The sequence below is a fragment of the Lepidochelys olivacea genome, assembly GCF_965140295.1.
Source record: "Lepidochelys olivacea isolate rLepOli2 genome assembly, chromosome: 25".
NCBI classification, from domain to species: Eukaryota; Metazoa; Chordata; order Testudines; family Cheloniidae; genus Lepidochelys; species Lepidochelys olivacea.
Window position 1 is genome coordinate 11,467,603 of NC_140435.1, and position 25,227 is coordinate 11,492,829.

Sequence of the window (25,227 nt, forward strand, 5' to 3'; positions counted from 1 at the left end):
AACTGTATGGAGGGCCAAGTAGGGAAGGCTTTGCCCCTCAAACAGCCTGGACCCTGCCCCCTATTCTCTCTCTCCCACTTCCTGCCCCCCCCTCAGAACCCCATACTCATCCAACCTGCTCTGCTCCTTGTCCCCTGACTGCCCCCTCCTGGGAACCCCACCCCTAACCGCCCCCCGGTACCCCATCCCCTATCCAATCCCCCTGGCTCCCTGGCTCCTGACTGCCCCGACCTATCCACACCTCCGCCCCCTGACAGGCCCCCCGGGACTCCCACACCCTATCCAACCCCCCTGTTCTCCAACCTCTGACCACCCCAGAACCTCTGCCCCATCCAACCTCCCCTGCTCCCTGTCCCCTGACTGCCCCCTGGGACCCCCACCCCTAACCGCCCCCTGTTCCCTGACTGCCCCCCAACTCCCAACCCATTGCCCCCAACACCGTGCGCACCCCCTTGCCATGCCGCTTAGAGAGGCAGGAGCTTGCAGCTGCTGCCCACCCAGTGGTGAGACTGCAGGGGAAGGGGGACAGCGGGAGAGGGGCTGGGGACTCGCCTCCTGGGCCAGGAGTTCAGGGATCGGGCAGGATGGTCCCACGGGCCGTAGTTTGCCCACCTCTGCACTAGAGCCTAGCGCTTTGACGGCTCCCTAGGCCAGTGTTTCTCAGTGAGCGATCCGTGGGCCGGCGCTGGTCCCGGAGATCGCCTTGACATGGTTTAGAAAGGCAGCAAGCCGGTCCCTGGTATGGAAAAGGTTATTGAATGGGGCACCTCTGACTCCTTGGCTGGTTCCTGGGCCAGCAGCATCCCTGAGCTAGGGGAAATCCTAGATTTCTAGGGGGCCAAACCTTCCCAGGTTGCTGACTAGGAGGGGGCATGTCCTGGCTGGGGGCCCCAGGGTGAGAACTGCTGCTCCAGGCTGGTGGGCAGGGACGGGGGGTGACTAGGCTGGCACCTGAGGCCAGCAGGGGCTGTTCTGTCTCCTGCTGGGCTGGCTGCAGCCTGGAGCCGCAACCCCCTGCCCCTCCGCCAGCCTGGCACTGAGGGCAGATGGGGGAGGTCTGCTGGGTGTGCGGCCTTGGGGAGGGGAGCTGTGGGGGAACCAAAATTCAGGCGAGGGGAGCTGGTCGAAACAGCCTTGCGGGGGCGAGATGGAGGATGTAGGGTGGGAGGAGGAGGAGAATCTGGCGGGGGGAGGGGGAGGTGTCTAGAGCCTGTGGGGTGGGGGGGCGTGTAGGAGGGAATGGTGCTGCCAGGGGTCTCTGGGGGGAGGGAGGGAAGCGGGCTGCTGGTATTATGTGGGTCTGGGTCTTCCTCAGCTTCACTCTGGTGCCCATGAGGCTGACAAACTGTCTGCTCTGCTCCTGGAGGCTGGGGCCGGGGGCAGTGGGGGTTCATCACAGGTCCAGCTCTCCCTCTGCGACCCTGCGTTTGCGATGGGCCACGGCTGCCATGTGAGCCGGGGGTGGGGGGTGGGCTGATCCCTACCGTAGGTTCCATTAATACATCAGCACAACCTCTGTGAGCGCCCCAGTTCCTCGCTCAGCGGCTCAGCTGCATTGCTCCCTTTCATGCCCCCCCACCCCCCCCCGGCCAGCGCTTTCTGGTTCAGAAATGTGTGAGCCCACGGCCCCGGGAGAGGCAGGCTTGTGAGCACAGAGCTCAGAGCGTGAGGGCTGACGGGTGCCGGCGTTGCTGACGGCCATGCAGCGAGATGCGACATCCACCGGCTGCAGCCGGGAGCGGGCCCCCGGTTTGGCTCCAGAGCCTGGCAGCTTCGGGTGGGGGGGTCTCTTGACAGGGAAGGATCCTCTGGCTCGGCTGCCATGTGGCAGGGAGGGCTCTGTGCTGAGGGGGTCACTTGCTGCGTGCGCCTCCAGAATGCAGGGAGGGTGGGCCTGGGGCTGGGCTGAGCCAGCTGCGGGCATGGCAGAGCTGCTGTTAATGCCTGTCACGGTGACAGGCCACGTATCGGCCTCCTGCCGTGTCACCCCCTTTAAGGGGAGCAGAGGCAGAATCAGAGCAGACACGAAAGTAAAACTGCCGGGGATCAGAGTGGCTCCCACTGAAGCCAATGGAAGTTCCTTGGTTCCTGCAGTCAAGCCCCTGAATTAGCCGTTCGGGGAGCGTTTTGTGACTGCATCATTCCCCGTCCGCCGTTCGAAGGGCCCGATCTGCAGAGGGACCGAGCACCTTGGACTGCTAATGATAACGCTGGGGTGCTTGGCCCCTCTGCAGATCGGGCTGTGAGCCTCAGGCCCAGGGTGCTGGTGGAGTGCGAGCTGGTGAAGAGTTCAAAGCTTGAGGGGGCAGGGCTGAATTAACCCAGGGCCCAGGGGTTCTCTCTGGCTGCGGAGTGACTCGGAATCCATTTAAAGAGTGAGCTGAGCTGAGACAGTTCTCTGATGCCAGCCGGCTATTTAGACAAAGCTAACCTTCCAGCAACTCTGGCGGTAAAGAATCTCCTCTCTTATGGCCTAGTGGAGAGAGCACTGGGCTGGAACTTAGGAGACCTTCCTGGCTGTGCCGCAGGCCTGCTGGGTCACCTGGGGCAAGTCAGTTCCCTGCTCAGTGCCTCAATTTCCCCATCTGTAAAATGGGAATAATGATACTGACCTCCCTGGTTGGCGATCTGCAGAGGAAAAGCGTTCTCAGAGGTCGGGCTTATTGTTATAATTGCCACTCCACCGGTTAGGCAGCAGCATCAGGTCTGGGTTTGGAAAGCTGCATTGAGCCTTGACCCCTGTTGTCCTGAGCTGTGACGTCAGGCCTGGACTGAAGGTGCATCCCCATTCTCTTGTGGGAAACCGGCTAAATGTTAATCTAATCTGTCACTTCCCTGCTGGTGGGGACTAGACTGGATCCTATGGACACAGATGTGCTGAGCTCCCAGGGAAGGGAGGTACTAAATTAGGTGCCAAAGGGCAAGTCACAGCAAGACCCAGTGCCCCACTTCCTGATTTAGCTGCCTGTTGCTCTCCTTCCCTGCCCTCGGGGAGTGCATTAGGTTTAGCTTATCTCCAAAGCTGCACACAGGGGACTTGGCTCAGAAAATCAAAGTTCCCCTGAGCCAATGGTTCATTGGGCTAATGCCAGTTTTGCAGCCAGTGGGACACCAGAGAGGTCACATCCAACCACCTTTGCCCACCTGCCCTAACCCAATGGATCAGGCACCCATTTTGCAGCTGGGTGAACTAGAGGTGGGGAGATCAAGCCAAACTAAAATCCACAACCTTTAGGAGTGTAGCCAGGGGCTTTAACCACTGCACCTGGCCCTGAAGGAGCTAGGGCTAAATCTGCAAAGATGTGGATAAACTGGAGTGAGTCCACAGGAGATCAACCAAAAGGAGAAGAATCAGAAAAGCTGCCCCATGAGTAAAGGTTAAAAAAACTGGCCATGTTTAGTCTTGAGACAAGAAGACTGAAGGGGGACCTGATAACAGTCTGCACATATGTTAAGGGCTGTTATAAAGAGAATGGGGATCAGTTGTTGTCTGTGTTCAGTGAAGGTAGGACAAGAAGCAATGGGCTTAATCTGCAGCAAGGGAGACTTAGGTTAGATGTTAGGAAAAACTTTCTACCTACACTGGAATAGGATTCCAAGGGAGGTTGTGGAATCCTCATTGTGATGTTGCACTCCGTACGCTTTATAAAAATATGCTTATGAATGTGAATATAATATAACTGGAATATGCTTTCTGCAAAAGGTCTCTTGTAAGGTATCATTACAAAGCTTATAATCTACAGAGTGTGGTCATCCTATTTGTATGAATGTGTCAGTCTTGTATCGGAAACTAGGCATATGAAGTATAACTCGGAGGTCCTATTGTAATTATGCAAAGTGTAGGCCATTAATGGTGGTTTAGAATCTTGATGGCTCCCATTGACTAGGACAATTGGTTGTAAATGGTTTATTTACCTGCAGGCCTTCCTGTGTATCCCATGGGTACTGAAGAATGAGGTCTCACAGGGACATGTGACCATGTCACCTGATACTGAAATCCATCTTAAATCTTGTACTTTTCCATTTAGAAGGAGGGGTGGGGGCCAAGCACAGAGAAAAGATTCCCGCCTTGTGCTAAAGCTATAAAAGGGGGTGGTGCAGAACAAAGAGGGTTCCAGTCATGAGAATACCCCTGTTTACCACCTAAGATGTCTGCTGGAACTAACAAGGACTTTTTCAAGGGGAAAGGGCCCAGAGTAGGAAGGAGTCTAGTCTGTGAAAGGTTTCAGAGTAACAGCCGTGTTAGTCTGTATTCGCAAAAAGAAAAGGAGTACTTGTGGCACCTTAGAGACTAACCAATTTATTTGAGCATGAGCTTTCGTGAGCTACAGCTCACTTCATTGGATGCATACCGTGGAAACTGCAGCAGACATTATATACACACAGAGATCATGAAACAATACCTCCTCCCACCCCACTGTCCTCTGGTAATAGCTTATCTAAAGTGATCATCAAGTTGGGCCATTTCCAGCACAAATCCAGGTTTTCTCACTCTCCACCCCCCCACACACAAACTCACTCTCCTGCTGGTAATAGCCCATCTAAAGTGACAACTCTCTTCACAATGTGCATGATAATCAAGGTGGGCCATTTCCTGCACAAATCCAGGTTCTCTCACCCCCTCACCCCCCTCCAAAAACCACACACACAAACTCACTATCCTGCTGGTAATAGCTCATCCAAAGTGACCACTCTCCCTACAATGTGCATGATAATCAAGGTGGGCCATGTCCAGCACAAATCCAGGCTTTCTCACCCCCCCCCCCCTTTTTTTCCCGGGGACACACACACACACACACACACAAACTCACTCTCCTGCTGGCAATAGCTCATCCAAACTGACCACTATCAAGTTTAAATCCAAGTTTAACCAGAACGTCTGGGGGGGGGGGTAGGAAAAAATAAGGGGAAATAGGCTACCTTGCATAATGACTTAGCCACTCCCAGTCTCTATTTAAGCCTAAATTAATAGTATCCAATTTGCAAATGAATTCCAATTCAGCAGTTTCTCGCTGGAGTCTGGATTTGAAGTTTTTTTGTTTTAAGATAGCGACCTTCATGTCTGTGATTGCGTGACCAGAGAGATTGAAGTGTTCTCCGACTGGTTTATGAATGTTATAATTCTTGACATCTGATTTGTGTCCATTTATTCTTTTACGTAGAGACTGCCCAGTTTGACCAATGTACATGGCAGAGGGGCATTGCTGGCACATGATGGCATATATCACATTGGTGGATGTGCAGGTGAACAAGCCTCTGATAGTGTGGCTGATGTTATCAGGCCCTGTGATGGTGTCCCCTGAATTGATTTGTGGGCACAGTTGGCAACGGGCTTTGTTGCAAGGATAGGTTCCTGGGTTAGTGGTTCTGTTGTGTGGTATGTGGTTGTTGGTGAGTATTTGCTTCAGGTTGGGTGGCTGTCTGTAGGCAAGGACTGGCCTGTCTCCCAAGATTTGTGAGAGTGTTGGGTCATCCTTTAGGATAGGTTGTAGATCCTTAATAATGCGTTGGAGGGGTTTTAGTTGGGGGCTGAAGGTGATGGCTAGTGGCGTTCTGTTATTTTCTTTGTTAGGCCTGTCCTGTAGTAGGTGACTTCTGGGAACTCTTCTGGCTCTTCTACAGCACCTTTCACCCTAAGTTGCTTTACAAAGATTCACCTCCACCACTAATGCAATGCAGCCATCTCTGAGGTGGAACACAGCAGCTGTTTAACAGCTCGCAGCAACACTATAAGGCAGTTTAGGACAGCGAAGTCCAGAGCTTCATAGGTTCCGCGGTATTGAAATCAATGGGAGCTAGGTGCCAAAGTACCTTGGATGATCCGGGTCTAAGTGGATATTCTAGCTAGTGGAAATGACGGCAGGCGATCGAAATGGGAGCCGCAGTTGTGGAGATGCCGCTTGTACAAATGATGCCGGCTGCAGCACCTTCACTGGGCTGTAACTCTAAAGAGGAATCTAGCTGGCCTCTAGCTGGAGCCCTTGACTGAGCCTGCAACCCTTGCCAGGAGCAGCGACGGAACTGCCAAGCTTGGAACTCCAGCGAGCACGGGGTGGAGATAAATGCTGTGCAAGCTCAAGAAGGGTTAGTTCCCCAGTACTAAAGTGATGCCCGTGCAGCTCCGAACACTCCTCCCAGATGACAAATCGACAGTGATTCTAGTGGTTTCTGTGACTGATCAGAACAATTCCCTGGCCCCTTGGTTAAAACGACCCCTAGTTCAGAAGATAGGATTGCTTTGAGGGCCTGAAAGGATCTTCCTCTTTCTGTGGCTGCTTTCAATCCTGAGTCACTGGAAGGCTGCTTTAGGCAGCGAGCCGATCATGCCGTCAAGCGCTGGTTGGGTGGGGACTGTGTTTGAAGCAGAAGTAAACTGGGCTATTATTTCCCATTATTCTGATTATGGTGCTAAGGCCCACCCTAGCTCTGGGGAGAAGAAAGGGCTCTGACAGCCCTTGGATGCTCCTCTCCATTCTCCCAGGTGCGTGCGGCATTGGGCGACCACTGTTGAGGTGCGCTGCTCAATAGCGAGCGTGTCCCCGCCGGATCGGAGAGGCCGTAACTCACAGTGTTTGGGTTGGTTGACCAGTCGCTGTCTGGGTGGTAGAAGAATATTCTCTGTTAACAAGCTCAGTTTTTACAGGTGCTTAAAACCTTTAGTTTGCAAAAAAATCCCATGGAAATGGCAAAAAGCCAAATCACCACAAGCATACATGCCTTCTGAGCACTATCAGTGGTTCATGGTGCTTTGATGAAGTGGTACAGAGGCAGTGTGGCCCAGTGGCTACAGCACCAGACTGGGACTTGAGTTCTCATCCTAACTCTGCTGCTTGGGTGACCTTAGGCAAGTCCCTCCCCTGCTCTGTGCCTCGGTTTCCCTATCTGTAAAACAGGGATAATGACACTGAGCGCCTTTGTCAAGCGCTTTGAGATCTACTGATGAAAAGTGCTAGGCGAGTACGATTACAGAGAGAACAATCCCATTTTTAAATCACCCCTCTTAGCAAGGTTTTCTGCTGGCTTGTCTCCCTTTTTCTTTGTCCCTATTTTGCAAGAAATGTGCAACACTCTGGGCCCTGTCGCTTGGCCACTTCTTGCCTGCCAATTCCAGGAATATCAGACAGATCACCAAGAGGGTTTGTCTGTACAGCATTTCTTAACATCTCCAGACAGAACAGAAAATGTGTGCCAAACTGAGCCTACTGAATTTTAATGTGATGATGAAGCTAGAGGGGCCGGGCGATCTTTGGGAACACATGTGGAGGGTCTTTTATGATGTTTAATAGGTTTTCTCTGGAATGTTTCACCATGAGAATACATGTGCTTGCTTAGCAAGGGCTGGGGGTAACTCTGGTCCGGGGGTGATCACCCTCATCGTAGCCTTGGAGGAGAAAGCAAAGCACAGAAACGGGCCAGCTCAGGCAGTCTGGCTTGCTGGGGCACTCATAGTGGAGGCAGGGAAACTGTGCAGCCTGGAAAAAAACCCTGGTTGGGAGGGAGACACACATGGGTCTCTGCCCAAGAGCAGTGACAGCTGGGAGCCCAGAAGTGGGTGCCCTTGCTAGACCACGGAAGCAGAATACAGGTGCAATTGCCCTGAACTGTGACAAAGACCATGAACCTAACCTAGAAAACAGTCAGGGAAGAGCTGCTGAGCAGCCCTTTTTAGCTTATGCAAGTGTGATGAAGTGGGAATTTTCTGTAATATTTTTATGATGCCGATATGTGCCTCAGTTTCCCCTATATGCTGCAATGTTACCCAGTGGGCAGAAAGGGACAGTTTACGCTCTGGGCAGGCTAAGGGCATGGCTACACTGGAAACTTCAAAGTGCTGTCACGGGAATGCTCCCGCAGCAGCGTTTTGAAGTGCGAGTGTGGTCGCGTGCGAGTGCTGGGAGAGAGCTCTCCCAGCACTCCTGGTAATCCACCCCCACGAGGGGACTAGCTCCGAGGGCTGGGAGCCTGTCTACACTTGAGCGCTTTAAAGCGCTCAGACTTGGTGCGCTTGGGGAGGGGGTGATTTTTCACACCCTGGAGCCAGCAAGTTAGAGTGCTATAAAATGTAAGCGCAGACAAGCCCTAAGAGATGTAGGTATGAGCATCGCCTGGCTGTCTGAGCTTGTATGGGTCATTAAACAAGGATTGGCCGAGGCTGACCCCCCATCTCAAAAGACAACGGCAAATCCCATCACCAGGACTGTGACACCTAGCAGCCGATGTCCCCAGAGGGAGACTGATTTCCCCATAGGGAAGCTGGGCAGCATCCCCCAGCTCAAGACCAAAGGCCTGGCAGGTGTGAGGCTAAGCGTTGGCTGCTGGAAGGAGTGGGGGCTCTCACCTGGAGTAGACTGAGGGATAGCTAGAGCCCAAATAGAGGGGGAAAGAGAGAGACGCACATATACCCCTTAGGGGTCTGGCACACTAAAGGGGGTTCCTCTAAGTGACTGTCCCAAAACTGGGGGTACAGCATGGCTCCGGGACAGCAAGGTGTCTGCAGGCCCAGAACCTGGGTCTCTAATGTGATGAACCCCCATCTTAGCCCCTGCATGCTGCCTTTCAGTGACTAACCCAGCATGGGTCAGCTTAACTCGAACCCAGAGCCGGAAATAGCTGCCAGGAACCCCACCATCACAGCTCTTCCACTGCCTCATAACTAGTGGTGGGATAGAGCCTGTCACGCCCTCTCCCCTCTAATGCAAAAGCCTTACCCAGCCTCTCGGGAGGGGGGGGTTTAAAGCTAGCGAATGTCCCAGACGTATAGAAGGTGGCACCCAGCTGTGCTGACATGGACAGATGAGGGTCACAGATAAGGGTTTGTATCAGAGTACAAGTCTAATGCCCGTAGGACACACCCTACGTCTGGTATCAGTTGGGGACGGAAGCATGGGAGGGGTAACGGGAAGGTGGAAAGAGATGTGCAAAGTCTTGGGTGGCTGGGGTGTGCCCTGACATTAGACCTGTTTTCTGAGAATGTGAGACAGACCTGCCTGCTTCCCCTGCATTCAAGGGTTGTTTGCATGTATCGCATACGCTGAGCTGTGTGGCAAGGGGTAGTGGTGAGAATAAAAAACCCTACAGAGCTGCTTAAAAGGCCAAGCAGGAAACGCTTGCTACAGAGAAGCAAAAAAAAAAAAATTAAAAATAATCTTAGCATATGGCTCCCTCTGCCTTTGAGCCATGGAAACAATGTGGAGCGCACTGAAACCACCTCGCTTGGAGAAGCCAGCCCCCAGCAAGGCGGGGGGGGATGCTCAGCACAGGTCACAGAGCTCAGGGCACAAGTGAAGTCGTCACAGACATGAAGGTCGCTATCTTAAAACAAAAAAACTTCAAATCCAGACTCCAGCGAAAAACTGCTGAATTGGAATTCATTTGCAAATTGGATACTATTAATTTAGGCTTAAATAGAGACTGGGAGTGGCTAAGTCATTATGCAAGGTAGCCTATTTCCTCTTGTTTTTTCCTACCCCCCCCCCCCCCAGATGTTCTGGTTTAACTTGGATTTAAACTTGGAGAGTGGTCAGTTTGGATGAGCTATTACCAGCAGGAGAGTGAGTTTGTGTGTGTGTGGGGGGGGTGGGGGGATGTGAGAAAACCTGGATTTGTGCTGGAAATGGCACCTTAATTATCATGCACATTGTAGGGAGAATGGTCACTTTGGATGAGCTATTACCAGCAGGATAGTGAGTTTGTGTGTGTGGTTTTTGGGAGAGGGTGAGAGAACCTGGATTTGTGCAGGAAATGGCCCAACTTGATTATCATGCACATTGTGTAAAGAGTTGTCACTTTGGATGGGCTATCACCAGCAGGAGTGTGAATTTGTGTGGGGGGGGTGGAGGGTGAGAAAACCTGGATTTGTGCTGGAAATGGCCCAACCTGATGATCACTTTAGATAAGCTATTACCAGCAGGACAGTGGGGTGGGAGGAGGTATTGGTTCATATTCTCTGTGTATATATAAAGTCTGCTGCAGTTTCCACAGTATGCATCCGATGAAGTGAGCTGTAGCTCACGAAAGCTCATGCTCAAATAAATTGGTTAGTCTCTAAGGTGCCACAAGTACTCCTTTTCTTTTTGCGAATACAGACTAACATGGCTGTTACTCTGAAACCTGTCATATTAAACTAGGGAAGCTGAGCCTCAGACATGCAAAATGTTTCCCCTAAAGTCACAACATAGAAGAGAAGCATGAATACAACCAGAGAACCTGTGACTGTGTGTGCGAGTCCAGTCCACTCAGGCTCCTGCCCCTCAGAGAGGGGGCAAGTCAAGTTAATGTGTGTGGGGGGGGTTTCCCTGCCAGAGCATGAGAACACAGTTTAGGGAGTCTGAGTCGGAGGATGGGAAAGACAACTTACTCCTTACAGTATCTGCAGGCCAGAGCCTGCTGACTTTACTAGGATCCAGATACGCACACTGATGATCCCTGCCAAGGAACTGTGGCTATGGGAGAGGAGACGACTGCAGCATCTGACCATGAACTGGGGCTGTGAATGTCTTGTAACTTCACCTCTGGTCACAACTGGCCTTAGGGGGCTACTGCAGAAAGCCAGAGCACAAGAGATGACAGAAGCTGGAGTATCAAAACAGCAACAAATAAGTATTACACAGTAACTAGAGGGGGAGAAAGCTGGGAGTGAACAGGTGACTCCAGTCTAGATAATGCCACACAGCCTTCGAATGACATTTCCCCCTGTAAAGACAGCAACTCGTACTTCTACCCAAGCTGCCCCCAAAACAGGAAATTAAAAACCCTACTGAGTTTTTGACCCCAAAAACGAAGAGCCACAGGCCCTGAAGATCATGGTGCCATTGCTGGCAGTTTTACAGAGTAGGCATTCAGATCCTTTGTTTGCTTGTGCTACCTAATTCCACGTGGCGAGTTCAAGTTGAGCACTGGCCAGAGACTGCAGTAAGGGACTTTGCGCAAGCCCTAGGAGAGGGCTTGAAAGCCAGGATGGAATCTGGAGGCTGAAGGTGGCCATGGTACCTCTGCCTGAGGAGAGAGAGGGGCAGAGTTACTTGAACGTCAGTGTTTGCTATAGAAGTCCTGAATGCAGCATTCAGGGGAGACCTGGGCCAGAGGCAGTGTTAAGGAGGCCTCAACAGGAAGTGAGGTTTCTGGCCTTTGGGAGGAAGGTTGAGGCTATGGAGGCAGGTAAGAGAACAGCTAGAGCAGGTTAGGTCCTGGCAGGAGGGCGGGACTGCTCTTTGTGGCTATGGTGTAGTTCGGAGGCTTGTAATGGGATTCCTCAAGGAGACCTGCTGCTCTTTGGGTGGGGACCATCTAGCCTAGCAGAGTGGGGTCTTGGGCTATGGCCCCTAGGAATGCTGGGCAGAGTCAAAGCTCCCACTAGGAGGCACAATTACAAGTAGGATTTGAGGGAGGAGAGCTATTGCCTTGGGAGTGGCTTAGGCTCCTCTCCTGGTGGATAGGAGAAGTCCAGCATCACCAACCCTGGTCATTTAAAGAGTCATGGGTTGGACTCTGAAAAGGCAGGAGATTTTAAACACAAATTGTAGGGAGTGTGGGTGGTCACCTCTCTAGTGAATGATGGTGAGAAGAAGAGTGAAGGTGCTTACAGAGACACCAGAGCATCAGATGAATGCTAATAAAATTTTATTGTGGGGGGAGGGAAAACAAAAAATTCTACAAGATACAAGTTGTTAGTGGCACTTACAGAAGGGAAAAATCTCCCCACTCTGTTCTGAGCGAGCACCTAGTTAAGGGCACTTTACAGCCTCCAGATAGAGTTCCCATTGAGACACCCTGGTTTTGCTTTGAGGCGATGCTTCTGCCATGGGCTTGGGTTTACCTGTGTAAGGAGCCACCCAGAGGGGCTAGAAAAGGCACAAAAAGATTGGCAAGGAAGAGAGCAGAGTCTCAGAAGTGAGGCCAACAGGGAGCTCCAGGCATGGCCAGCTTATCTACATTAACATCCCTGCCCCTTTCCCCAGATGCAGGTGACCACGGAGTTTACATTATTCCCACCCCCACCCTCGTCAACACACGCAAGCTCTCCTGTGTCCACACAAGTGAATTGCATACAAGTTTTCCCCTCACAAGAAGCCAACTGCAGGTATCTGGAGCCTTCTAAGGGTTCTCCTTTGGCACAGAGGCTTGCTGAGCAGTGCTGTCCACCTTCTCATCTTCACCTTGCTGGGCCTCCTCCCCATCCTTTCCAGCAGTTGGAATAGCTGGTAGCTCTACCAGGTTGGGAGCAAAAGGTCCCACAAGCCAAGGCAGGGGAGCATTCTGCACCACAAAGTCCAGCAGCTCATCCATAGACTGCCGGGCCTTGGCCACCCTCTCCTGGCTCTGGGTCAGGATGGTGCTGGACAGGTCTTGGAAGGAATGGGCAGCGGAGAAGGAGGCGTGGAGTTCTTCGACATTGTGACGGAGCTCCTGCACCTTGTCCTGGATGCTGGCAGGGAGGCCTTGGACATTGGACATTAGGTTCAGGCAGGTGGTTTGCAGCTGTTGGGTGATGCCACGGAACATGACCAGTGTCTGAGATTCCACCTGCTAGGGAAGCAAGTACACCCATGAAGGGAAGCTGCTTCCCAGGGCATGTGATGCTCACCCCATCTAACAGGTCACTTTGCAGTAGCCCAGGACTCCTCCCCCTGCCTCCCTCCATGGCAAGATACCTCTGGCTGCGCAGCATCAGAGTCCTCTTTCCCCTCAGACCGCCTCCTGCTCCACTCCAGCCACATCTGGTGCAGTTTCTCCTGGCCACCATGGAGCTTCTGGTCCACACCCTGCTTGACACATTCAATCTGGCAAGGGACAGAGGGAACAGAGAACCCGAAGTCAATATATTTGTGGTCAGCAGCAAAGGAGGAGTCCTCAGGCCAGATCCTCAGCTGGAAGAGGTCACTAGCTCTCCTGAAGTCAGAGGCACTGTGCTGACCTACACCAGCCAAGGACAGTCCTTGGTCACCTGTGCACAGGCCACAGATTGTGACTCGAGAAGTACGAACCCATTAGGATTTGCCTTAAGCTCCAGGACAAAGCGACCTGGGAGGTGGTGTGGGGACCTCTGCATGCCTACCAGTTCTATGGTTTGGTGGAGCTGGGACAGAGCCTCTTGGGTGCTCCGCTGAGCATTCCTCAGCTTGCCCAGGGAGTGCTGGTAGGCCCGGTGGCGGAGCTTGGTGGACAGGGACCCCAGGCGCACAAAGTAACTCTGCTGTTGCCTCTGCTGCTCCACGGACGCCATCTCGAAGCCTTCCACAGAGGTGGCCAGCTTAGCTGGAGAGAACAAGAGCAGAAGAAGGGTCAAACCAGCCTGCTGGGCAAAGTCCCATCAGCAGAGCAGGAGATTTCTGCCCAGGGTCTGCTCTGCCTTCAGCAGCGAGGGGGGCTGCTCCTCCAGTCATGGACTGGACTTGGGCCAGCATTCTCTCCAGCTCCGACAGTTAAATGGGACTTGCAGGGGACCCAGTCACTGACCCTGGGTCAGTGTTGCAGTGGATTTGACTGTCAGTGGTAGAAAGGAGTCGGAGGCCACCCTCCCACCCCCATCCCTCTGGGCAGCTACTGCAAGTGCTCTCCCTTTCAGCTCTTCAGTGCTACCGAGCAGCTGACAGTCCAGCTCTGCACTGTCACCAGGAAGCTCTGGGCCAATACTGATCTGTTGGCCACAGGGATCAAGAACTTCTGTGGTACCGACACCTGAAAGCAGCCAAGAGGGGCCGTTTCCACATGGACCATTCTGGTCTCCACCTGTTAGGTAGGACAGAGATCATCGCCAGCAGCGTGTGGGTGAGCTGTGTTCACCGACGGTATCCCCTAGTCCTTGGGCATGGCAGGTTAACCGCTCTCTTCCCAAACAGCGAGAATCAACGCTTCCAGTTCGAGGCTAAGAAAGTTCAGGCCACACCCAAGACCTCCAGCAAAGGCAGACAGGACCCAACACTCAGTTCTTTGGGTCATGCGACACCCCAGGTGAGTTGCAGGGCAGAGGGACAGGACCTGGGACCCCCTGGATCTAGAAGCCAAGCCTCTACTGCCCAAGCTGCAAGAGCCAGAGGTCTGTGAGGCCAAGAGTTGTTGCAGGCTCAGATCTAGTGGCTGGGACACAGAAGTCACCCTTGGCCTGGGTGACAGAAGGTCAGAGTTGAAGCGGATGGTGCTGCTCTTGCAGATGGTTTACAAGTAGCACACACCTACTCTCTCTCCCCCCCCCCTTTGCAAGTCACCTTGAAGATTGGCATTCAGCTATGCCCGATTCCCTCCTGCATGGCGAGGAGAGTGCTGGAGTAGAGGCTTCCAGGCCTGCAGCTGGGCTCTATCCCACTGAACAGACGTCACCTACTGGCCACACTAGCTTGTGGCCTAAACGCAGTGGAATGAGAAGGGCTCTTTTCACAGACCCAGCATCCTTTACAATCCCTACCTCCTGCCAACCCCAGGCTCCCTTTGTTTCCCTGGGAGCACAGGTGCGCTCAAGCCTGGAGTGACACAGTAAGGTCTCTCCAAATGGCTCCTTGACAGCAGTTCTGCCACTCAGGTCCAAGCTGGGCACAGCTCTGGCTCCTGTTGGGCACAGTTAGTGTCAATGGGCACAACACTTAATAGCTTTAACAATCGGGCCATGCATTTGCTACTGCCCTTGGACCTGCTTCTCAGCTGAGTTTAGACTGCTGCTATTAAGAGCAAGCCTGTGTTTCACAGCCTTCCAGTGCAATTCCACTTGAAGCAACCCCATCTTACTCAGCATGTGTCTCCAGTTTTCTGACTTGGATACAAGTGTTCTCCATTCCTCTGGTTCATGCTTCAAAGCCCATCCAGCTCTGTGGCAAGGAACTGGATTTTCTTCTAAGCCAGGCATCAGAATTATTAAGTCCCAACCCAGACAGTCTATTCATTGAACTTTTTGAATCTTTGCACTTTTAGAGAGGTAAGGGATTGACTGTATACAAATTTGCAGAGGGACAATAGGGTTGAGGTCTGTTATTTCTCACCTCCATTTAAAAACATTTTTGCTGTTAACAAGTATGTTATCTCTGGAGACACAAATCCACAGTTTTGAGAACTGCAAAACTAAGTCTAGAAGATACCATTAGAGATGCTGAGCCCCACTGGGGGGATAGAAAGATTAACCTAAATAATCTCTACGGAAGCTCTTAGAACCCTATAAGATTGGAACTCATTAACAAAATGAGTCTTAAACATTACATGAATATATTGTCTCATCTACAGAATTAATAAATCCCTATTCCATGAGGAGATATGAGCTATAATGTATCTTTAGATTGCTTTTTGAGGAAAAACCTTTTTATCAAAGAAATCATTTGATTTTTTTTAAATCCACTGTGCACATGTCCATCATCCCATGCCAGGGGCAGAGAATCAGACCTTAGCTTTGGTTACAGTGTGGATAATGGCCTTGTTCCTATCAAGTCATGCTAGGCTAGTGGCCTGCACAAGAGGCAGGCCCCTTTACTAGCCCTCTCCCCCAAGGTCACAGGAAGAGTGGTGGTGTTGAAGGGGAGACTGCCAAAATGGGCCCCACCTAGACCAGCACAAGGCCAACAGCCACCTTAGCTTATGGCACCTTCTTGGCATCTCTCTGCTGCAGAGCCAGAGCCAGCGTAAGACTTAAGGCCACCTACTCCTAGAGGAGGAATACATGTGGTAATCCTCGGAGTACAGAGTCAGCTGGGGTTGTGTTTCTGATCATTAGAGGGGGGTAAGTTATGGATTTTTGCTGGGTTCCTGGCAGTTCTGAATAATTGACATGTCTGTGCCAAACCAAACCTGAAATTTTTTGGTGACTCAAGAAAGTTTGAGTGGGGATTTGAACTTGGGATTCCCACATACCAAACGAGGGCCCTATCACCAGGCTCAGGGGGCAGCACCACAAACACCCTCCAGCCATTCTGTGACTGGCCAAAATTACTCCGGTTACATTCAGAGCTAGTTTTGGGTTGACCAAAACTGTGTTTTAGGTCAAAACTTCCAGCCTAATGGTTTCAGCCAGCTCTATTCAGCATACACTGACCTAGTTCTTGATCCGTCATGGGGAGGTAATGATCCACCAGCTCTTCTGATTTCCCCAACATGGCATCCACTCCGGTCACCACCATCTGGCCCACTCTGGACCCCATGACTGTGTTCACGCTGCTGGTCACCACTGATCTGGTCATCTCCATGCTATCCTGGACAGCTCCTTTGGCCATGTCCACCACCCCTGTCACTGCACCCTTTGCTCCACTGACAGTGCTGGAGATGGCATCTCTAGCACCAGTCACGGTAGAAGACACCAGCTCCTTGGTGTCAGCCACAACCTAGGATTGAGTGAAGTGTTCAGTGGCAAAGGTTAGTATTAAGCCAGCAGAGGCAAGGCAGCACTGGTTAATCTTAGGACTACTTTGCCTTCTCCAAATAAACAGGCACCATTCACCCAGATAAGAGCCTGGAGCCTAGAGGTATCAGTCACTAGGCTTTCATCTCCACCTGGGATGAGTTTTGCTGGTTATTAGCTAGCTCACTGCCCAGCCAGCTGGCCTGCCCAAAGAAGCTCCTAGAGCCAGGGAGGAGAAGTCAAGCCTTTTCCTGGCTGGCCCCCACCCCTTATCCCCCAGCTGCCATAGCTCTGGACTGGTCTGTCCAGGGAGTGAAGACCCCTTATTTCACATCCCTAGTTCTCCAAGCAGAGGTGCTCACCTTTTCAGTTGGCTGTTGAAGAATTGGCAGCTTCTCCTCCAGTTTATCCAGCCCCTTGCATGCGTACTCATTCACTGTCGCAACTAGACAGAGAGAGTTTGGTTACCTTATCCCCTCAGCTACCTGGGGCAGCAGAGTAGGTTGCTGAAGGTGTCAGGTTTCAAGGGGCACCACCGAGCAGTGCCATGTTTGAGGAGGGGAGGCCGCAGGGCTGCCAAGGAAAGCCCTGGCAAGTCCAAGTTTGGGAAGAGTTCTAGAGCATGGCCACTCGGAACAGGCCCCGAGATCAGAGCTGGGTCAGCTGTAGCTCTGTAGAGGGGGGACATCTTGCCAGCTGCACTCTTGAGGCAGCCATTAGGAGTGTATTAGGACCCTCCATTTCTCAGGAGGCCCAAAGCCTGACAGTTACCCCAAAAGCCAAGAGATGCAATCAGCCTCTGGTAGGAAGCCAATACCGCTGTCATGGCCCTTGCTCACCAGTATTCCTTTGTCCTCTCCCCAAGAAGAATTCAGTATGGGGGACTAGGGACACCACCATCTTCACACCGAGATGGCCTCAGCCACAGCTGACCTATTGAGGTCAGGATGTCTGCAGCAGCTCCTAAGAGCTACTACTGGAAGAGAGCAGGGATGGAGCCCCTTTGCTGAGCTTAGCAGCAGCAAGCTGGTAGGGATTGGACACTGGTGTGCTGCATGGATAATTAGCAGCTGCTGTTGTAGCTGGTACATGAGGGACAGCCTATGGCTGACCTGATCAGCACCATGAGCCCCTGTCTCTGGTATGGTATCACCAAGTAACAATTGCTGCCTTGGAACATAAGAATGGCCATACTGGGTCAGACCAAAGGGCCATCTAGCCCAGTATCCGGTCTTCTGACAGTAGCCAATTCCAGGTGCCCCGAGGGAAGGAACAGAGCAGGGAATCAAGTGATCCATCCCTTGTCGCCCATTCCCAGCTAGGGACACCATCTCTAGCCAATAGCCACTGATGGACCTATCCTCCATGAACTTATCTAGTTCTTTTTTGAACCCTGTTATAGTCTTGGCCTTCACAACATCCCCTGGCAAGGAGTTCCACAGGTTGACTGCATTTGTGAAAAAACAGTTCCTTTTGTTTGTTTTAAACATGCTGCCTATTAATGTCATTTGGTAACCCCTAGTTCTTGTATTATGAGATGGAGTAAACAACACTTATGTACTTTTTCCACACCAATCATGATTGTATAGACCTCTATCATATCCCCCCCTGTAGTCTTTTCTTTTCCAAGCTGAAGAGTCCCAGTCTTAATATCTTTGTGTATTTAACTGAGGAGTTAGTTTGCTAAAGGCTGCTCAGTACAGCTCAGTCTCTTGAGTTGGCTGGAGTCCCGGCACACTGGATTAGTTACATTGGATACAGTTTGAAAGCAGAATCCCAGCCAGGGGGAACGTTTCACAGTAACTCTGCCAGAGCAGCATTTAAGCGATAGCCAGTAAGTCCAGCCCTCTCCTCTGTAGCTAGAAGAGGAAGAGGGACACCCCCACCCCCAGCAAGTGAGTGTGGGTTATCAACGGCCCCCTTTCAGTTACTTAGGCTTCCACTGAAGGAAGTCAAGCCTTCCCCCAGCTAGCCAAACAATGCCCCAGGGAGTTAGGCAAGAGTTGAACGACATGCTCTGATACACAGCATGTCAGGCCAAGCTCGGAACGAACAAACCTAGGAGTGACTCCCAGGGTCCTGTTCTATCTCCTCTAAGGGGCTCCAGCAACTCCCTCCCCTGGGGGAACAAAGCCTTCCTTGGCCTGATCTTCCAAGGTGAAACCAATTCCCTCCCCCACCACCCCAAGATTGCTCAGAGCTAGCATCAATACCAGCTCTCTTTGCAAGATCTGGGCTAAAGGCCACATGTGCAGGCTGCCAGAGCTACTCAAGGTCAGAGATTTTAATACTATGAACATGGTGCAGGGGGAGGGTGTGCGCTCTGACTTTGGGATGCTTTTACTCCTTCCAGAGCCTTGGATCTTTGCAAGGTCATTCGATAAGAAACCCTGCACCTGGCCAGCTCAGTTTGACTTCAGGAACCACTGAAAAGCTTTGCTAGTTTCTGGTTGCCACACTGGCCAGTCGGTTCTGGGCCACCTCTGCCCCACACCCTCGTAATTAGTAAAGGAGGCTGCAACAAGGTCGTTTTTAAACTCAGGTTACCCTTGACAAAGCACACTGGCTGTATGCCAGGGTATTTGACTCAACAGCAGCACCATCCGTGTGTTCCACTGTTAGACAGGCAGCTACAGCCTAGTGACTTGTAATGAAGTGCTTCAGATCTCTGGGGTCAAGATGCATAGCTGTCACATGGGTCACGCTGTACACGATGTCTGGAACTCTGTGGCAGACCATCTAAGGCTTCTTTGTAAAGGGGCCTCCTTGCTACAGAGACAGCTAGGCTGGGCACCTCACCTGCTGGGCAGGACTGCAATAGACCTTCTGAGAGGAGTTCAGGGTGGATAAGCCCCTTCTACAACAGGTGTGACGTTTCAGCTGAAAAGTTAGGCGTCCCAACGCTCCCTCAGCTACCAGACCCATGAACCAGCAGGAGTCTCCTACCCAGCTGCAGTTCACTAGCTACTCCAGCTTCCCCAGGTCCCACAGCCTGACCCATCCCCACGCTGCCATCTCACACACTCTGTGGCTCCAGTTTGGCCAGGATTGGCTGGGCGCCGCCAACAGCCACGGCGGTGATGGTCTTCACGCCTTTCTCCGCCACATCGCAGACAGATTTGATGTATGGGTGATTCTCTTTGGTGGAGGTGTAGGCCGTGGAAACCATGTCATAGGTGGAGCTGACCAAGGGCAGGTTGGCCACCCTGCTCACGACATTCTAGTAGAGGACAAAAGGAAAAAAGGTAGCAACAGCCAGTTGGAGGGGCTGGCACCATGGCTTCCCTGATGCCAAGTTCTTAGGACTAAGGGGGGGCTAGACCTCCTAGCAGCACCATGAGTGGGAGTAGCCCTGTAAGCACTTCTATGCTCTAGGCACCAGTGACATCTTCAGCCCTAGAGCATGGCCTGATTTTCCAAGACTGCCAAGCTCCTGGACCTCCCATTGACTTCCGTGGGTGCTGAGGACATCTGAAGATCACAGGTCTCCTGAGCAAAGGCCTGGAGTAAAGCAGCTGAGGTTAGGTTTCGCTTAGAGGTCTTGACTGAAGAGACTAGGTGCAGGACACATCCCCACGCTGACTCCAAATTAACCCAGATTATATTAGCAAGTACAGTAGCATCAGATCTGATCTTGCCACCCAAGCAAGGGTCTCTAGGTTGCTTGATGGCTAGGGGACAGCCAGGTGCCTTCATTAGTCAGTTCTGGTTCTCCCCTGCACTCCTCCACCCTGTTGCATGGATACAGGGGATTCAGTCTTGATCCTCCCCCCACCTCCCCCAGGAAGGGGACCAATACCATTGCTAGCCTGGTTAGCAAGAGGTGGGGCTGAGCATGCCAGGGATATACCAAGAGTACCAAGGGCTGCTCCCTGCGATCATCGGGGCGTACCTACCCGCTGGTGCTGCTCAGGCTCCTCGCTCTGAGGGGAAGTGTGGGTTGCAGCATTTTCCTCAGAAGACATGATAAGGCAACTGGAGGATGAAAACATTGTTGCTACATAGAACTGTAACTGCTACATCAAACAAACCACCACCTCTGTGAACCTTTGTCTTCTGCAGTCCCAGCGCATAACTTAATAGTGACCATGCTCAGCAGCATGGCTCAGCACTGCCCCCTCCCACCCGATGCAGTGGCTTTAGCCGGTCCTCTCGGCCAGTTGCACAGCAACATTTGCATTGGTTGCCCAGGCTTCCTGAGAAGCTGCTACAAGGAGGGGAGGACTTGCAGGCGTTTCATTTGCACGTTACAGCACTAAGGGAACAGGAGACCTGCTACCTAGTCAGACCCATCTCCACAGCTGAATATCAGAGTTAAAACCCAGCTACAGCTGGGCAGTTGGTTCTGGCTCAGATGCACTTTTCCCCCTCACCTTCTTTTATGCACTCCCTATCTGTGGCCCCACAAAGTCACAGGACCTCCTGGTCAACCTCCTCTTGGCCATCTATAAAACCAGAGTGAGGAGGTTGGCCGATGGAGTTTCCTGTAACTGTGGGGCCTATTTCCGATCCTCCGTCCATTCATGTATCTGGGCAGAGTTCCTCTGAGCGGCGTCCACTGACTCCCTTGACACCTTCGAGGAGCAGTGGGCGCTGTCCAGGGTTCTCTGCTCGGTGTCCCCATCCGGTTCACTTTGTTGGACTCTTTGACCACGCTCCTGTCCCTGTTATTTCATTAGTTGTCCCCCAGATTTATTTGGTGTCCAGGTCCTGTGGATCCCCCTCTTTGGCTGGGGGGGATCCTTTAGCAGTGGATGGGCTTCGCCCGCCCACTTCCCAGATCCTAATAGGATCATCAGCAAGGTTAGAATAAACATGGCTTGGGAGCAGCATGTCAAGTGACCCATGTGACAAGCTTGATAAAAACATCTACAGGAGCAACAAGCCCTGACAGGAGAACCACATACAACTTAGGAGGAGAGGCTGAGGGAACTGGGCTTGTTTAGTCTGCAGAAGAGAAGAGCGAGGGGGGATTTGATAGCAGCCTTCAGCTACCTGAAGGGGGTTCCAAAGAGGATAGAGCTCAGCTGTTCAGTGTTGGCAGCTGCCAGAACAAGAAGTAATGGTCTCAAGTTGCAGTGGGGGAGGTCTAGGTTGGATATTAGGAAAAACTATTTCACGAGGAGGGTGGTGAAGCACTGGAATGGGTTCCCTAGGGAGGTGGTGGAATCTCCATCCTTAGAGGTTTTTAAGGTCAGGCTTGACAAAGCCCTGGCTGGGATGATTTAGTTGGGGATTGGTCCTGCTTTGAGCAGGGGATTGGACAAGATGACCTCCTGAGGTCCCTTCCAACTCTGATCTTCTATGATTCTATAGCTCATTTGGAGGAGATGTACTCCATTGCTACCTCACTGATGGGGCAACAGTTCCTGATTTGAACACCAGAACTATGGAGGGGGAGATCCATGAGCTGGGAAGAGTTATTCCCCCTTTTGATATTTCAAGTTCTGGCTTTGGTTTCATTAGTTTGCACCAAAACTAATGAAACCAAGTTGCTCATGGCGCATCTGCAACCCTTCTCTAGAAGGCCCTCAGATACTTCTGTGATGGGCTCCCATCCGAGACCCGAAGCAAGCAGCCCTGTTGCCTGGAGAAGGTTGTTCTTCTTCAACACTGCTCTCCTTATGGAGCCACTCAGGAGTCTGCTTGTTTAAGCAGGCAAGTGACTGCATTTGAGCCACAGCTGAGCTAACACCAGGTTACATCTTAAATAAAGACTACCTGAAAAATATAAATGGAAGCAGGATTTGTCCTTACTCCTCTGGTGGCCCTAAGATACTTCCTGAGCCTAAGCAAATCCCCCTTCCCGGCATGAGGCACCTTCACACCATTCAACCAAGGTCTCAGCCATTTTTGTTAGCAGCTCATGACAGCTGCTCAGCAATGAAACATCACAATCCATTGTGCTTGCATTACAAGCCTTCCCCACCCCTCGGAAGTGGTTAGGTTGTGACAAGGCTTCAACCTGCCCCCCCCCCCCGCATTAAATTCAGTTTAGGACAGAGCATTATGGCCTCCATTTCTCCCTATCATTTAGTCCTGCATAGCACGGACATCGGTTTGAGGTTTCCAACCCCATCCATGAACAGGAAGAGGCAGTGCTTTGATTTATTGGTGGTCTCAACCAAACCTGCCCCACTCGGATGTGCTCTGCCCCCCTAGGGACTAGAACTCAGAGCGGTTTCTGAAATGCCCCTAGCTGTTGCTGGCTTCAGAAGTCCAACCCTTTTCCTCCAAGCTGATCATATTGGCTTCATACTTTCCTCTTCCTACAAGTCACATGGCTACTTACTGTCTCAGTGACCCACTACTATCTGGCACAGGGCACAATACCATGGATACTCAGACTTGTTAAAGGGACTCTGTTCATGTAAAAGATTCATTCACCCATCCATTCACCTATTGTTACATTTGAATGTTACTGTATCTGGAAGTTTCTAGAACCCATCAGCTCTTTTGAGAGTCTAATCCAGTGGTTCTCAAACTTTAGCAGTGGGACAGGGATCACCAGTAGAAACTTACGAGTGTGACCCCCCCCTTCTCAATTGGTGGAGGCTGACCACTCACAGCCCCCCCCACAGAATCACCTTGTGACCCCCCAAGGGGTCATGACCCCCAGTTTGAGAATCTTAGGTCTAGTCGGAATGGCACTGTTGGAGGAAACAAGCTGGCTCCCAGTTTCAGTTTATTTTGTGACTTTGACAGTGCTTTAGGTCTAGTCAGTTTCACCAGAGTCTCCCTTGGGGTCTATCAGTTTCCCCTTCTGTCTGGGTGGGGCCCTCCAACCTGGGGGATAGAAACATTTAAGAGTAGGAAAGTGCAACACCATAAAACTGGACAGGGTGTGGAGGGGAGGGGGTGCCTCAGAAGCAGGCACAGCCCCCCCCCCCCCCCCAGCTACTTAAAAAAGGTAACTAGATTTTGTTTCTGTCTCTTTAAGAATTCCAAGCAGGCTCAGCCAGTTTAAGCCAAAAGTTAAAGGCCCTTTTCAGCAGAGGGGTTGGGATGGCAGCAAAGCCCCACCAGCTTCTTATTTATTTATTTTTAAACGATTCAGCAGAGAGGTGGTTTGGAGCAGCTCACTCCCTGGCCAAGTTTGCAACAATGCGCGCGTCCCCAGGAAACCAAGTGAAAGGGGTTCCTTATCTCCCCACCTACACTGAAGCCACTCCACAGAGGGGAGAAGAAAGTTACTCTTGATCCTGAAGAGTCAGTGGCCTAGGAGGGGGAAGCCGCTTGCTAAAAGGGGCCTGGTTTCTAGCCCCCTCTTGTTAAGGAAGGGGAAAACGTAGCTGAATTGAAGCATTTGCAGACAAAGCAGACAGACACTCCAGCCTTCACCCAGCAACCTCCTCCCCAGGCCCACAGCCCAGCGGTGGCATTAGCCGATGCCCGCGGAAGGGCGCTGAAGCGTTGGGCGACTCTGCAGGGCAACGGGGCTTGAAGTCCACAAGTCCCTTGGTTTGAGACGGGGGCTTCTCAGAGCCCAGCAACACACGGGTGCAACAGCCCCAGACCCCCATTTAAACAGGCCAGCTGCCAGCTCCATTTCACAGGGATTGCCTCCCCCCCCCCCCCCGCCCTGCCTCCCCGCGAAAGAGAAGCTGTTCCCCGAAGGGCAGCGCCAAGCCATGCGGGCGGTCTCCGCACACGCCCTCCCGGACACGGAGCGCTCCTCACTCCAGCTAGCCAGAGCCAGGCCCCCTACGGAAAGCCGCCCCACTGCTGGGCCGGGGGGGGAAGATCCCCCCACATCATCTAGCTCAGACCCCAGGGGGAAGCCCCAGCTCGCCCTCAGCCCTGGCTTAGGGGCAGCGCGGCCAGATCCGCCCCGCCCCAGCGGGAGCCGCCCCTGCAAGTCTGCTGCCAAGCCCCCAGCACGGCCCAGCGGCGGCCCCCCAGCTCCAGGACCCGCGGGGACCCCACTCACGCCAAGACTCCGCCTCGGATCCGATCGCGTCTCCGTGGCCCGAGGGCTCAGCTGATATAAAAGGCGGGGGAGGGGGGGCGGGGACTTGGTGGCTACACTGCAAGGAGCGGGAGCCAATCAGCCAAGGGGAGGCCTCCGCCCGGACCAATCAGAAAGGGCGGAACGCAGAGGACTGGAATGTTGCGGACTAGTAGCGGGCGTGGGGTCGCGCACGTGTGTTGCGCGGCGCTTGCCAGTCGGGGCGGGGCGGGGCGGGGCTGGGCTGGGCTGGGGCGGGGCGTGTGACTCACACTCCCTGGCCTGCCTGGCTCACGGGGGGGGGTCTCTCTGTTGGGCGGGGGGAGCAGTACACCAGGGACATTGAGGGGGTGTTGGAGGAGAAAAGTGTGTGTGTGGGGGGGGGTAAGTACCGGAAGAAAAGGCAGCATGGGCGGGGGGGCAGGGAGGAAGGTCTCTACATAATGGGGCGGGGGGGGCGCAGTGAGTGAACCATGGAGTGACAGGTTCCCTTGTTTTTCTGATGCCGCTTTCCTAGCTGGAGGCTGGGATCCTGCAGCTCATACCAGTGCAAATCAGAGGTAACCCCACTGGGGAAACCCTGCTGTACCGGGGAGCAGCGTTTGGCCCTGAGACCTCCCCACGCTGCTGTTCAGTTCCCTGCGCTCTGATCTGCCCTGGAGTCTGGCCCACTCCAGCGTTCGCTCTGGGCCTCGCACGCGGCACCCAGGCCCCTTGCTGACTCCGGCCTACCTGGTTGAATGGGAGGTGGGCCGCAGTGGGGGCTGGTACAGAGGAGGTATGAGAGTAGAGTGTCGGTCACAAACCAGTATAGCCGAGCACGGCCGTGGTTGGGAACTGGGGCTGTCAGGGGCCTTTATGCAGCTCTGGCTACGTTCATGGCCCCAGTGAAACTAATGCACTGGCTGTGTAAAAATGATCGGGATTTCCAGTTACAAGGGATTTGCCTGACTCCTCCAAGCCCCAG

General features: G+C 52.7%; 1 protein-coding gene across 1 annotated transcript; it reads right to left on the bottom strand.

The window, feature by feature from the left end:
* Window positions 1–11,602: 11,602 nt before the first annotated feature.
* Window positions 11,603–24,356, bottom strand: LOC311512864 (perilipin-3-like). Its single transcript, XM_084614253.1, has 8 exons — window positions 24,243–24,356; window positions 20,209–20,287; window positions 19,337–19,532; window positions 16,675–16,757; window positions 16,010–16,295; window positions 13,055–13,254; window positions 12,651–12,779; window positions 11,603–12,525 (listed from the first exon to the last, which is right to left on the bottom strand). The coding sequence occupies exons 2-8, from the start codon at window positions 20,275–20,277 to the stop codon at window positions 12,094–12,096; spliced, it is 1,395 nt and encodes a 464-aa protein (XP_084470379.1). The 5' UTR covers window positions 20,278–20,287; window positions 24,243–24,356; the 3' UTR covers window positions 11,603–12,093.
* Window positions 24,357–25,227: the final 871 nt, after the last annotated feature.

Coding starts and splice junctions, on each gene's coding strand:
- LOC311512864 (XM_084614253.1), bottom strand. CDS start 20,277: ATGTCTTCTGAGGAAAATGCTGCAACCCACACTTCCCCTCAGAGCGAG. Junction 12,780..13,054: donor TCCACCAAACCATAGAACTG/GTAGGCATGCAG, acceptor GTCCCTTGCCAG/ATTGAATGTGTCAAGCAGGG. Junction 12,526..12,650: donor CTGATGCTGCGCAGCCAGAG/GTATCTTGCCAT, acceptor TTGCTTCCCTAG/CAGGTGGAATCTCAGACACT.